Consider the following 16,249-nt stretch of genomic DNA (forward strand, 5'->3'; position numbering starts at 1 on the left):
CACTAGATTGCATATCTTGTCTCTTATTTTTTCTTAATTTCATCAATCTTGTCACTTAATTATTATTTATTTTTTACATTTTGTCAACTAAAATTTATTTCAAGTCTTTAACGATATAAATATGATCAAATAAATTGAAAGACAGTTGTAACATTTGCCACAGCATAAAAAAATATATTTTAAGTACTATTAAGACTTTTTAGTTTGATTCTTTCATGATAAAAAAAATTGATTCTTTCAAAAAAAATGTATGCTTGTATTATTATTTTACAATATATATCATCAACCAAGTGGATCAATTGGCATAAAATTATTTTAGTTTAAGCAATCTTAGGTTTGAATTCTTGGTATATAATTATGTTAAAAGTTTAGAAAGAGAATTTTATTGTTTATAATCATCATATCTAACTCAAGAATTGCCTTTATTAAAAATATATGTGTCTTTGACAAAAAACAATATTTTAAAATATGTGATCCTCTTAAATTTTCTAAATATTTTAAAGAATTCACCATTTTTCCTTAAATTCATTATTTTAACTTAAATATCAATTCTATTTGAATATGGGCCTAAATGAATTTAAGAAAATTTTAATATTTTAAAATAATAATCACAAAAAAATGAATATTGTTTAGTTTGAATATAAATATTCTAAGCTTCAAAATTAGTCTAAATTCACTTCTTTTAAAAGTTTTTTCAAAATCTTACTAGTTTATCCGTCGGGTCAATTAAGGTTGAATATAAAAGTTTATTAGTGATCCATTGGTTCAACATTGACCCAGAGAGGACTTCTAATTATTTTTATAATTAATGATTAAAAAATAAGTAAATTACACTCATACCTCTTGTGTTTTTTTTTTTTCAAATTGCATATGATATTTCTCATTTTTTCACCCTATAAAAAATCTCTTAATTGTTTAACTCACATGAATTCACTTTATTAGTACACATGTGTTAACATTTTCTTTTGTTCGTGTTGGGTCGTTTGGTTGTTGCGTTTTTGTTGAACATGTTCCTAACAATGGCTATTGATTGAATATGATCATTTGTTTCAAAATTTAGTGTTTTACTTGTGTATTTGTGTTTTTAACTCCTTTCTTTGAAATATTTATTTTTGATAATTAGGTGTTCGATATAGTAACTCAATCAAGAGTTGTATATTCTTCAAGTTTTAAGACAACTTTATCTACTCATGTATTTCTGTTAGTTAACAAATTAACAGAATAAGAACAAAAGTAATTTAAAAAAAGTATTGGATGTAATTAAAAAAATACAGAAAATATAAGTATAATTTACTCTAAAAAAAATTGATTAGTCATTGTAACACTTAAGAATCCTTTTTTAACCAAATATTTTACTAACTCTTCCGGTCACTCGATCAAAGTGTTCTAACTCATTTTAATCACTCATAAAAAATTATGCCTTATTCATTCTCTCTGTCCAATGCCAAAAAATTCTCATCATGCCAAAATCCTATTTTTATGTTCTGAAGTTTTATGGCAAGTTCAAAGCTTGAAGCTTTTGATCTAAAACAATAACGAAACATCATCATTTCAACATATATCAACATATACCATTTGAGCACATTAAAATAGGCAAATGTCACCCTAAAACATTTTCCAGAGACATGTTCATATGATTCAAAAGCCAAAAAAAAAATCACAACAAAGCTTTAAGTAAAAAGGAAGCATGAACCATGATAGCTAAAGAATCCCGAATCTAATGTCCATGCTCATTTTTTAAGACTCCACCAAAACATGAAACACTTGGATTTCCCAACGGACTGCCATTTTTAAGGCTTGCTTTTCAAAGTTCAAATTAATAAAATGGTAAATAGTCACTTTTATATCTGAATGTGTAGTTTACTAACAAATGTGTCCCTGAAAGATGAAAATACAAAATTTAGTTCCCAAAATGGTAAAAAGTGTGAAAAATATATCTGACTCTTAACTTCCGTCCATTACCATTAATAAAATAGTATACGTGACACAAATGAATGAATTTATCACTGAAATGATTGTCAACGTGATTATCTCTACTTTTCGTCTTCCCACTCTCTAGGAATATGAATGAGTAAATAGTCACTTTTGTCCATGAATATGTAATTCGCTAACAAATGTGTCCTTAAAAAATGAAAATACAAAATTTAGTCTCCGAAAGTGTAAAAAGTACGACAAATATATCTGGTTATTAACTTTCGTCCATAACCATTAATAAAATAGTCAAGATTTGAAGAAGTGAAATATGAGATATATTTATCTTTTGGGATAATTTGAAAAAATTTGTAATGATTGGCACATTGTTACAATATTTATTTTGGTAAACTAGTAGAATGCTTATTTTGAATACTTTCTATTGTGACAGATAAATTATGGTTCATAATCAATATTATCGTTATTATTATGTTTGTTTTAAATTATGTTTGTCAATATATTTTTTAAAGTGATTATTATAATATTATGCTTGTAACAATAAAAAATGGTGAAAATTTATTTTAAAATTATATTTTACCTTTAAATGAAACGAAATTTCGAGTCTAACAAATTAGTCTAATAGAAATATAATGATATTTAAGTCCAATAAAAAATTACTCACATTTTCATCCAATAATGATAACTTATTAATGTTTTTGATCTAATGTAACGTACTGACATTTAGGTCCAAAAGAAATTACTGACATTTTTCTCCAATAAAAAATATTAACATTTTTGTCTAACAAAAAATTATTGACATTTACGTCCAAAAATGATATCTTATTGACATTTTTGTCCAATCTAGTCAGTATGACCACGTTGACAATCATTTCACTCATAAATTTGTCCTTTTGTACCAAGTAAGTTATTTCATTAACGGTGACGGACGAAAGTTAACAGTCGGATATATTTGTCGCATTTTTTACACTTTCGAGGACTAAATTTTTTATTTTCATCTTTCAGAAACGCATTTGTCAGCGAATTACACATTCAGAGACAAAAGTGATTATTTACCGTTAATAAAAACCTACTTTAGGTCATCAATGTTACAAGAAAGGTTGACTTGTTTTAGCAATTTTATCTATTGAGAATGATATGTTGAAAAATATTAATGTTGATCTTATCATTAATAGTTTACATCTCAAAATACTAAAAAAAAAATATCATTTATGTATTTCATTTTGTAGGTTAAAGAGAGAAAATATTGTAAGAGAAATTATATTATTTAACATAATTGATGATATCATTAACGGTTCTACTTATATTGTTTACAAGGTTTTTCATGACTAAAGAAGAGAGACGAGAAAAAAAGAAGAAAATAAAATTGAGTAAGAGAAATGAAGAAAAAGACAATATTTTAAGAATATAATAAGTCTACAATATCATTTATCTTTTTTCCAAATACCTGTTAACAAGTCTGTAGATCAATATATATATAAATATCTTTCCATGTTGCTTTCTTATGCCTAAATCATGGCATTGATAACTAGCAAACTACTAATATTTATGTTGCTTAGTATCTAATTAATGTATATGTTTATCAAGGTATATCACTATATATTGCAAACAAATGTTTATGAATGTCGACCACCATAGCGTCTTTGTCTTTGTTGAAATGAACTTAATGCATCTACAAACTCATCCTTCCCAAAATCTGGCCAGAGTTCCCGATTAAAATAAAGTTCTGTGTAGGCTAATTGCCACAACAAGAAGTTACTCACTCTAAGCTCGCCACTAGTTCGTATTAGTAGATCAGGATAAGGAAACTCAGTACAATTAGTTTCCAATTCTTGTTCAATAATGTTTTCGTTTATGTCATCCAAGTGAATGTGACCATCTTTGACTTTCTTGGCTACACTTTTACATGCTTGCACAACATCATATTTTCCACTGTATCCCACTGCCACAATAAGTTGGAATCTCGAATTTTGTTTTGTATCCTCTTCTGCACTAGCTATCATTCTTTTTAAAGACTCAGGCAACCTTGATGAATCTCCAATCACAGATATTCTAATTCCTTCCCTATAACAAAGAAGTTAATCAAATATTAGTTAATTATGTTTTTAATTCCAAATTTTTTTAGTGGATATGATTTTGGTCCTCTAAATAAAAAAAAAATAGTTTACTCTTAGATTTGAAAAAAAAAATACATTTTTAGTCTCTCAAATTTATTATTTAGAGACTAACAACGATTTTGAATAAATCATTTTAGTTCTTTAAATTTAGTGTTTGAGGACTAAAAATATTTTTTAAAAAATTTGAGAGATTAAATTATTTTTTTTAGATTTATTAGACTAAATAATTAAGTCTTGTTGAATAAAAAAAATTAGTTATAACTAGTGATGATAACTTTAACATCAAGTATCATCAATATATATTCCTGATATCTTTGAATGAACATCTTATCAGAAAGATTGTGTTTCTCGTAAGTTCCTATAAAATGACCTAATGCAAGAGAAAGATATATTTGGTGGACCGCAAAGAAAACATAGGAAAAAAACAAAAATAGAACCCTCCCTCAACCAAGATAATTTTAAGTTGTACAGTGACACTTGTTTAGCCTTTTAAGGGATTTTTTTTTTCTTAAACCTTTTAAACATAACCTAAGAAAAATAATATTACCGAGTTAATTAGACCAAACAACTTTTAGCTAATTTTAATTTTAGAAATTTTGAATATCTCTATTATCAATATGAAACTTCATTCAAAATCTTCATTTTTTTTCTTCTAAATTTTTTAAGTAAATAATAAGGATTCAAAATAAAATGCTGTGATGCTAAGAATTTCAGTCAAAATATTCCCTAAGATACCCATATATATAAAAATGGATTGATGTATGACATTTATCCTTCGTGAGAATAGAGTATAATGTTTAATTTTTTAGTTTTTAATATCTAAATTAAAATGAAACAGAAGAATGTATATGGAAAAACTTATAAAAAAATAGAGAATAAAATTTATTTAAATAAAATCAAGAAAATTAAGAGAAAGAAATAACCACTTAACCAACATGCTTTAGAGCTAAAAGTGAAGAGTTAGGGTGATATATATATATATATTCTTAAATATGTTTTTTTCTGCAAGTTAGTATTTTTTAATTTTTATCCCTGTAATTTTTTTTTCATTTTTAATTCTTATAATTTTTTTAAAAATTTTAATCCTTATAAAATATTTTACTCATTTTTAGTTCTAATAAATTTACGTTTTTTTTTAATTTTGGTCTCATTAAACACGAATTTATGAAAATTATGAATAAAAACATGATAATCTTAAATGAACTAAATTTTAAAAAACATAAACCTAAAATGACTAAAAATGAAAAAAAAAACTTATAAGAATCAAAATTAAAAAATCATTAACTTACAAAAAATTAAAATTAAAATTAAAAAAAATAAACTTATATGGCAAAAAAAAAAAAAACTAACTTACGTGAATGGAAAATATAGTTAAACTTATTTTTTTAGGTTAGGGTAATTTACACGATATCATAAATTCAAATTTCATTACACGTTGTGCACACAAAAGACTCTTGCACATTCAATTAACATGTCTAACTGTCTGGTATTTAATTTTGTGACAATTTGAACAGTTTTTTAGTTTAAAAATCTTATTAATTAGTGTACTTAGAATATTAATTAAGAAATTAAAATAAAAAATATTTATTATATAAATCATATAAAAAATCATAAATAACATAATTTTTTTTTCTTTCAGAAATTATCTACTGTGAAAAAATATTTATTTAATTTTATTGGATCACAATCACAATTATCTTTTGCTCATTTTTTTCATACACTTAATTAAACAGTAAGATGGTTTGGTAGTTGTACCTCTTAAAAGTTTGAACTTCAGAGTTTATTGTTCTCTCAAACAGCCTCATCAAGAAATCAACCTCCACCTGCACAGCACCACCACAAATAATACTACTCAGCAAAAATATTAACTTTCTTTTTTTTGCTGGCTACACCACAACGATAATGCAATTGCACTTGGAAACATGGAAAGACAAGAATGACCTTGGGGCGAACCCAGTTATCCGTAGAGAACGCGAAAACCGTTAGAACCTTAATTCCCCAGCTGCAACACAGCCTCACCATTTTCCTCAGCGATTGCACCCCCGCCTGGTGCCCCGCCGATGGTGGCAGCCCCTTCACCTTCGCCCACCTCCCGTTCCCGTCCATTATCACCGCCACATGCTTCGGCATCATCTCCGCCGCGAGTTCCGCCGGAAGTGGCTCCAACGACTCTTGGGCGAGCGAGATTCCGTCATCATGAAGTGTCACGCTATCAGCGTGACACTTCGCAATGGCGGAGCCGTGCTTCAAGACGATAAGACTCTGTGTTTGGGAACAGTGATGGAAAGGATGATAACAACGATAACGATAGTAATAATAGTGAGAATAATAACAAGAGGGAGAAGGTGGTGTTTTAACGAGAGGAATAGGGAGTCTTAACGAGAACATTGTATTCCTGAATAGGGATACGGTTATCCCGGTTTGGCAAATTCACCACTGAGTGGGAATAAGAGTTTGTTGCCACTTGCCACTGCAGAGTTCTGAAGGGCGTTTTGGTATATAAAGAGAACATGTGTGTGAGAAAGTGAGAAATTTGTTGAGGACAATTATCAGTAACATAGCGCCAAAACGCTGCCGTATCGTAGCACGATTGGTAAGTGTAGGCAATGAATGGTCCACATTATTTTCCTTTAAGATGGTAGACGTTTGGCTCCAATTTGGTGATGGATACTTACTTTGTTTTGTCTCTTGTGCCAATTATTTTCATAGCTGCATTTGAATTCTTTGATGTAAACATAATAACACCAATTTTTGTGCTTAAAAATTTACTATATATTTTGGTAAGATACTAATAATTTGTGTATAAATATGATCTACATTTTCAAAGATTCTAAGGGTTATAATCGGCTGCTTGGGCCACTCAACCTACCAGAAAAGTAAATTTAATTTGACTCATTTAATGAGTTTTGTTAGTATAATTTTCTTTGTATTTTCTTAACAGAATTCTAAGAAGCTCATTTATATCAAAATAACCCTGTAGGAAGAAGAGTGTAACTTTTAAAGATAGAGAGGAGTGTAGTGTCATATAAGCATTAAGTAATAATTTACGAGTAATAAATAATGTAGACTTATTGGTAAACTTATCAAATTGAGCAAGTAGTGAAATGATGAGAAAAATATTATTTCATTCAAGGACTTCCATAATACTTGACAAAAATCACACCTTTTATTATTTAGACTAATTAAATTAACGGTCGATGGTTGTAAATGGAAAATATACGAATTTTGATAGAAAAATAGGTTATAAATTGTAGAAAATGATTTGGAAACTTGTAACATATATTCCGTTATTTATTTTCTTATAAGTTGTAGAAAATGTTTTGGAAACTTGTAACATGTATACTGTTATTTATTTTTTTCTGTGTAACATTAATACTAAGGTTCATATTGTAAAATCACTATTCTCTTTTATCTTTTTAGTAACTTTTCTCATTTTGTATACAATAACTTAGGATGATATTTATTTTAAAATAGATAGAATATTTTTTTATCAAAAATAAATAATGATTTGGATATTCGAGTATGGATATAAAAATTGGGTTTTCATAATTAAATATATCAAAATAAATAAATACATTGTATTAATCACTAAAGTAGGCATTGTTTTGTGGTGCAAATTTTTTTTTCTCCTTTTAAATCTCTCTTTTTATCAAGCTTTAAATTTTGTGTTCAAAATCCAATAATGTCTAAAATTTGCATTGCTATTTCCAAAACCTAAACATTCCTTTCTTGGAACATGTGTTGTCACTGTAGAGTTGTTGCAAGATATTTGTGAAGGAGGAATTGGATGAGTGTGGTCGTCCCATCTTCTTCCCTTAATTTGCTACATTTTTGTTTCTTTCAAGTTCAAAGTAAAGGGGAAGAGCGGTTATTGGAATGGCATTAGCCATGGGTAGAGCCGTTGCACAAAACCCCAAATATAGCTTTTTATATTTCTTATGATTGAACAGGCTGTGAATACTCTTAAAATACTCAGATTCTGTGATTGAATTGTTTATTGTGATGAATTGAGGGTTTTTTTTTATATGTTCTTGATTATTATAAATCTTGTGACTTATGATGCAATTGTATGAAATATGTAACTGTAATATGTTGTTTTTATCTTAAATTGATGCAATTAGTCTTAGAATTTGTCCCTGAATATTCGATGTATATGCTTTTGGATGTTTGGGATCCTTAGAGAAGTCTTAAGCAAAAAACTCTATTACGACATTTTGATCATCATAAGTAATCCAAAGAGAAATCTCAACAGAAAAACCTTTAGAGTGACACATATGTCATCATACTATAACATTCTATGAGATATAAATATAAGAAGAACTCCATTTGAGGGTCGAGGTTTTAATTTACATAGTATTTAGGTTTGATTAGGTTGTATATTATTGTTCAATAATATTTTTAGAAGATAAAATAATTTAATGTCGTTCTTATATATATTTCGAAATAATCAACATTTTTAATTATTTAATATAAGTAATTTAAAAATTAAGACTTCACAATAAATAAAAATAATTTAAAATAAACTAAAACATTTGAGAATTATTTAATGAAGAAATCGGTGATGCACTCAAGTGGGGAAAAAGTAAAAAGGGAAAGAAAGGTATTTTAGGTTGTGGAGGGATTCAAAGAGGGAACTGTGAAAAAGTTTTGCATATAAGCTATAGAAAAAACTCTCCTTAATTACTAATTTATTTAAAAGTTATTTTAATTTGAAATTATGTTCAGTAAAAATAAATTGTTTATTTTAGGGTAAAATATGTTTTTATTTTTTGTATTTTTTATCAAATTTGATTTTATTTGTTGTAATTTCAAATCAATCAATTTGATTCATATATTTTAAAAAGTAGGTGAAATTAGTCAATATTTGATCTCTCAATTGTCAAATGCACATAGACTAAATCTGTCTATGCTTAGTCTCTCTGAATTTGGAGTTTCTTGCTCTTAGTCTTTCAAGTTAAAAAATATATTTTTTTAATCTCTCTAATTCAATAAATTATTTTTTTCCCGTCCCTCTTGTAATAAAAAATCGCTAAAAATTATACATCCAAACTATAAAAATGAATTATCAAGAGGGACTATTTTTTTAAAAAAATTAAGGAGGTAAAAAAAGCTAACTAAAATTTGGGTAACCATAAACAAAAGTAAACTAAATTTGAATCACTAAAAACATATTTAACCAAAAAAAAATGTTTGCATATTGCTTTTTTATGCCTAAAACATGGCATTGATATCCTTAGACAACTACAAATATTTATGTTGTTGCTTATCATTTAATTAATGTATATGTAATGACTTATGAAGGTAACCATTAAAACAATAAATGTTTCATGAATGTCATCCACCATACATCTTTGTCTCTGCTGAAATGAACTTAATGCATCTACAGCCTCATTCTTCCTAAAATTTGGCCACAGTTTTTGGTTGAAATAAAGTTATGCATGTGAAGGTCAATTGTTACAACAAGAAGTTACTTACTCTAAGTTCACCACTAGTTCGAATTAGTAGATCAGAATAAGGAAACTCAATACAAAATTCCTGTTCAATAATCTTTTCATTGATGTCATTCAAGCGAAGATGACCACCATCTTTAATGAATCTCCAATCACAGATATTTGAACTCCTTTCCAATAACAAGGAAAAGAAATGATATTATAGAGAGGAAAAGAATTTCATATTGATATAAGAAGAAAAAGAATATATCTAGATATGATCATAACAGTCAAAATGTCAAGTGTCACCAATATGTAATGTCTTTGAATGAATATCTTATCAGACGTGGGTTTGTTGTATGTTCCTAACATGACGGGATGCAGTGAAAGACAATTCTAGAAAGCGAAAAGCATAATATGGTAATCCTTGGACCGCAAAGAAAAAAACCAATAAAACCCTCCCACGACTAAGATAATTTTAAGTTGTATAGTGACATATTGTTAAGCCTGTAAGGGATTTTTTTTCCTTAAACCTTTTTATCATAAATAACCTGCTACTACTAATAATATTAATGGTAAGTTACATTTTAAAAAAAAGATTAAATATACTTTATTTTAATTCATATAAAAGATCTTTTAGAAATTGTGAGTAACTATGAATAAGTTTTTCATGGGTATTTTTCTGCAACTTTTGGTGTCACTACTTGTAGCTAGTTTTAATTTTAGAAATTTTAAATATCTATATTATCGACCATAAAACTTCATTCAAAATGGATTGTTGTACCTGATGCTAAGAATCTCTATCTAAGATACCCATTTATATGTATCAAATTTAGTGGATTGATGTGTGACATATATCTAAGTGAATTAAAATAAAAATAAGAGAAACATGAATAAGAAAAACATTTATACAAAAGGTGAATAAAATTTATTCAAATTAAACCAAGAAAAATTAGAAAAAGAAATAACCACTACTTACACGATTTATTAGTATATAGCTTGGATAAGCCCCGAAAATTGAGCTAAAACTCAAGAATTAGATTATTATTTTATTTTTTTTGGAAGAGTTAGGGTATTTACATGTTTTTTGGTAGGTTAAGGTAATTTACATAAGACCATAAATTCAAATTTCTCAAAAAAATTGTGCAAAGAAATTAAGTACTCTTGCACATTAAATTAACATGTCTGGTAATTAATTTTGTGACGAAAAGAACAGATTTTGATAGGAACGAAAATTTTCAATTTTTTGTGTAATTAATAAAATTAATATCAGGTATGAAATCTATGAAACTTTTTTGAAATACACTTATATTTACTTTTGAAAAGGTTAAATTAGTCCGTTAATATATAATTTTTTAAAGATTCTTTAAAATTAATTGGATCCTTAAACTTAAAACTCAAAAGATGAATTTATATTGGCTTGAAACCGTAAAACATGACAATTAGCATTTAGCAGCTTAAAAAATTTTAAGAACTCAATTAAATTTTTTACATAATCTCAAGTAACTTATTAGCATTTGATATACAAGTTTATTTTAATAGTTTAATGAGACTTATTAGCATTTGATATACAAGTTTATTTTAATAGTTTATTTTCATTTATTTTCATTAAGTTATCTCAAGTAACTTATAAAAAATAAGCTAACTTAAAAGCTACTAGCTTTTTTATTCTCAATTTGATCCTTACCATTTTATTTGAAATTATGTTTTATCTTTTTATTCAATTTAAAAATCATCTTATCTCTTCTCTAGTGTACTATTCTAACACGCACATAACAATCAACTTGTCAATTATCATTGTCATAGCGTAACTTAAGGTTAAAAATGATTTGAATCATATCAACTTTATAATTATTTGTTAATTTTTTTTATATTTTTTAATTATATGACCTAATTTAAACGAAATTTCAAATACATATGATTAATTTTAAATAGCAAATTTGATTTGTATCATGTTTCATAGTTATGCAAGTGATAGACATATACATTGAAGTTATTCTTGTATAAATAGAAATTTTTTTAAAGAAAATTATAAAAAAGACACTTTTTATTTTTTGTTTTCAAATAATGTTATTAGTAAAGTATTTAAATGTCAAAAAGTTAATTTTAAATAATTTAAGTCTAATAAAGTTTATTTATTAAATTTTTTAAAAAAAATTTGAGTTTAAACAATATGAGTAAAATTACTAAATCTTTTTTTTCTTATAATATAAAATTTAAAAATTATTATCCTAATTTTTAAAAATATAAGTTATTAGAAATAAATTTAAATTTAAAAAAATATTAAATACACCCTTTTATGTCATTTGATATTTATTAGTTAATCTTACTAAATATTTTCAAACAAAATCAGTTAACTTATATCTTTTTAACTCCTAACTTAAAACTTATGAAGTTTCAGTTATCTTATAAGCTTTCAGTTACTCAAAATATACTTAAATATCAATCTTAATATAAATTGCATTATTTTAATACCAATCTAAAATTTAAATATTAATTTTGTGTTATTCTTTTTTATGCTTTTCGTATTTTATAATTAACAACCAATTACCTAATTTGTCAATACTAATAAAAATAAGCAAGTTAGTTAATTTTAATTAATAATATCAAAATTTTATTTGTATTCCAAAATCACCAATAGAATTAAATGATTTAAGTAGTAATATTTAATGACACTATATATAATTAAGGGATAACTTTTCTTTTAACAAGTGTGACTTATATTGTTAATAAAAACAAATAAATACATCCACTTGCATAAAAAATGAACATATATTTTATTTATAAATTTCACTATAAATTAAGAGTATGAAAGATAATTAATAATTAATGTATTTGAAAGTAAGTCCATATTTCTTATAATTAAGACAAAAAAAATGAATTCAATTTGTTTCTTACATAAAAAAATTGGAAGGATTATTTAATCTTTTGGTCATCAAAATCACTTAATTGGCTAAATTTCTTACTTGTTCATTTAACTTTATTTTAAGTTGCAATTTGATTGCTTTAAATTTCATTCTTATTTTGGGGGCATGATTTTGATTGTTTTATATTGATTCATGATGTAAAATTTGTCTCATTAAATCTATCTACATAAAAATTATGGAACCAACTCGAACCTGTCTCGATTTTGACGGAAAAAAATTGAATTGAGCAACTAAGATCGGATCTGGGTTTTTCCCACATCTCAAATGTAGGGACAGGACGATTTTGATAACGCTCATATTCGCCCTCCACCCCACCATTTTACATCTATTAAATTAAAAAATATCCTTTATATATATAATATAACAAGCAATTAAGCAAACCCTAAACTTCTCATTCACTACAGAAACCTTCACTTCACAATTCACTCCTTCCCTCTCATTGGTATTGTAGTTCGTGCACCGGTACCACCAGCCCCCTACTTGCGCTGGTCTTTCCATGTTTCACTCTCTTCCATTTTTGTTTACCTACAAAACCAATTCCTTCCACTAGTTTTTTTTTTTTTTTTTTTTGATGATTTTCTGCACCGCATTTTGCCGATCCTAGTTGAACGAATTGTGATGGTATATCGAATCATCGAGTGTAGTGGAAGGAGGAAATTACCACAACCAAATGATAGTGGCCATAGTGGAACACAGATCATACACATGGCAGTTAATCAAAGGGGTGAACAAATGTTAGAGTTACACTGCTGATTCTGTGAGGCGCAGTAACATATGGAATGAGGAAATTACCATTAAGGTTGAGAGAGTCAGTGGAGGATATCGATCTATGAGGAAAATGATGGGTACAATAGGAAAATTCATTTGCTGGTCATGGACCACACTTCTTTTATGGTTTTGATAAATTTTAAGTGTTTTTTTATGATTGTGAAGTTTGGCTCATTTTGTGGATTAATTTGTTTATGAAATTCATTATTCTCTGCTGGATTATTAAATTTTTCCTTTATTTCATACAACATTATACAGTTAAAGCTATTGGACCTTGTTATATTACATTTGGCTAGCTATGTGAATTCTGATTGTGCAGGAGGGGTAGTCATAACAAAATGCATGCAGTACTTACTCTATTGGACCTTGTTATATTGCATTTTGCTGTGTGAATTCTGATTGTGCAACAAGGGTAGTCATAACAAAATGCATGCAGTATTTACTCTATTGGACCTTGTTATATGCTATATGTAAATTTTTAAATGAACAATTTTTTCTTTATATTAAAATTTTGGTTTATGATTTATGCAAGTGATAATGCAAGTGATATGATGGGAAGGAGTCTTACTATCCACTTGGACGAATGACTACTACAACCAATCGTTGAAGAATTAGGAGTGTAGCTAGTTTTATTTTGGAGGAATAAACATTACATCTAGTTGGAATTTTATTCTAGTTACATATATTTGAGACTTATTTGAATTTTGTGTGGAATGTTTGAAATTTGTTTTGAATGTTTCAAACTTATGTTAATTGTTTGTTATTGATAATTATATGTTTTTATGTAGTGATTTGAATTTTTAACAAGATATTTCAATGAATTTTCGGGAGCAGGGTCGGAGGACAATTTTTTGGCCCGTTGATTTTCTGGGGCGAAGGTAGGTGAGGGTTTTGTGATTTGGGGCGGGGGGGGGATAAGCAAAAATCGCCCCCCACCCCCCCCCCCCCCCTTGCCATGCCTAATCTTAACGAGAACATTATGATGTTGTGATTTGCGAGTGAATTAAGATATATAATTTATCTCGGTGTGGCTGATGCATGAATATTTACCAACGGAATATAAATGAGAATAGGAAAAAGTATTGTTGGTTAAGTTGCTACAAAGGCTATCTTTATTTATAAAGATGAAATAATATACACATTTGAGAAAAATCCAAGTCTCGTATTGCCTAGAGATAAAACCATGATAGAATACAGAAGTGAGAGATAATTTCACCTATAAGTTAACTTTTGAGATTAAGTTAGATTCAAACCAATTTTGTGATAATATCAGAGTCTAACCTAGATCCGTTTAAATGGTCATTCACCATGTTATTTACGTATCAAACTCAAAAGTACTAAATGCGAGGGAATATATTGGGAAAAATCAAAGTTTCACAATGGTTGAAGATAAGATAAGATAAAATATATAAATAAGAGACAATCCTCACCCTATAAGTTAATTTTTAAGATTGAGTATATTAGGTCCAAACTGATGTTCTAAAAACACAAATATCTCATTACTTTAAATACTTTTGAAATATCTTTCTTTTTTCTTTATTTTTCTTCATATCACATTATAAATCTTATCATATTTTTATTTTTCTCTTTTTTTTTTACCTCTCTCTAGGTATTAAATAGTAATGAGTGGCCATGTAACTAATATAGGACGATTGGTAAGTAATAGACCAACAGGCAATGAATGGTCCACACTCCACATTACTTCCCTTTAAATAAGGTCCGATTTAGAAAGGAAAGAATAATAAATTAAAGAAAGTAGAAGCAAAGTAAAAAGGAAGAAAAGGAAATAATATATTGAAGGAGAGATAAAATTACGTCAAACCTTAAAATATTTACACTCAATCTTACTTGTTAATTCTAATTTAATCCAACAATTTTAGTTAACTACTTAAATGAGTTAATTAAAAGAGGTTGTTTGTTTAAAGAGAGGAAAAGAGAAATAAAAAAGAAACAATATTAGTTTTATAAGTTTTATATTTTTTACGTTCTACTTTAATTTAATTTTTTATTTTTATTTTCATCGTCTAAATTAAAAAAAAAAACATAAATGCTTAAACAAGCACGTTCCTGCATTCTAAAACCACGCACTACCCCAAAACTATCATTTTCTTAACCTGAAACAATTAGCCTTGACCCCAACAAAATCCTCAGATCGAGCACACCCTCTCATGCATGCGTTTTTGCCTTGCAATCAAAACCTCTCACGTCCCACCATCAAAACTGGTCATCTACCATTGAAAATGCATTAAAATTATATATGCATTTTAATTATTTATCTTAATTAAAAAACTATATATACATTTTAAAAATATTTTCACATTTATTTTCAAACTAAGAAAAAAAAATTGTCAACACTTTTAGTCTTGAAAAAGACACAAACCCTTCACACTGCATCTGACAATTGTCCTTCTCATTACTGTTATCATTAGATTCATATTACTACCACCACGCATCCACACCATCATCTATAAATTTTAAAATGTACAATTGTCAATAAAAAATTAAGTTATAATATTTTTTAAAATATATTAGTCCCTTTAATATAGAGCTTTTTTAATTTTAGTCCTTTAAAGTTTAAAGTTATAATTTTTTTGTTTTAACTATTAACTAATGGTATAAAATAACGATGTTAACAGTTTATTAATTTATTATATTTTTAAGAAATCTAAAAAAATAATTAGATATTCTTTTTTATATAAATTATGTTTTTAAATTCCTCGTTAACTAATAGTCTAATATGATATAGTTAAAAAATGAGTATTAAAGTGTAGGGAAATAGGAAGTCTTTCCAACAACAACTTTTTTTTTCTCCTTTCATCAGCATGCGCCGTACAGCAACAGCCCATCAGAAAGAGAAAAAAAATAAATCTATAGCAATATATATTCAGGTTGAGATGCCATTTTTGGACCAGAGATGGGAGCAAAAAAAAAAAAACAAATATAATTGAATTTACAATATTTGTAGTTGGGTCTATGAAGTTAGTAAAATAGCCACAAATTGTAATTTTTTTATGGTTTCATGCTGTCATAAACCAATTTCATGAATCCAATTATAAAAATGATAAAAGATATCAAAATC

At 27.0% G+C, this 16,249-nt stretch overlaps 1 protein-coding gene across 1 annotated transcript; it reads right to left on the reverse strand.

Annotated features, from left to right (window-relative positions):
* Nucleotides 1-3,309: 3,309 nt before the first annotated feature.
* Nucleotides 3,310-6,525, reverse strand: LOC114383751 (dehydrodolichyl diphosphate synthase 2-like). Its single transcript, XM_028343483.1, has 3 exons — nucleotides 5,988-6,525; nucleotides 5,802-5,869; nucleotides 3,310-3,993 (listed from the first exon to the last, which is right to left on the reverse strand). The coding sequence occupies exons 1-3, from the start codon at nucleotides 6,432-6,434 to the stop codon at nucleotides 3,546-3,548; spliced, it is 963 nt and encodes a 320-aa protein (XP_028199284.1). The 5' UTR covers nucleotides 6,435-6,525; the 3' UTR covers nucleotides 3,310-3,545.
* Nucleotides 6,526-16,249: the final 9,724 nt, after the last annotated feature.

This window comes from Glycine soja, chromosome 14, assembly GCF_004193775.1.
Source record: "Glycine soja cultivar W05 chromosome 14, ASM419377v2, whole genome shotgun sequence".
Classification (NCBI taxonomy): Eukaryota; Viridiplantae; Streptophyta; class Magnoliopsida; order Fabales; family Fabaceae; genus Glycine; species Glycine soja.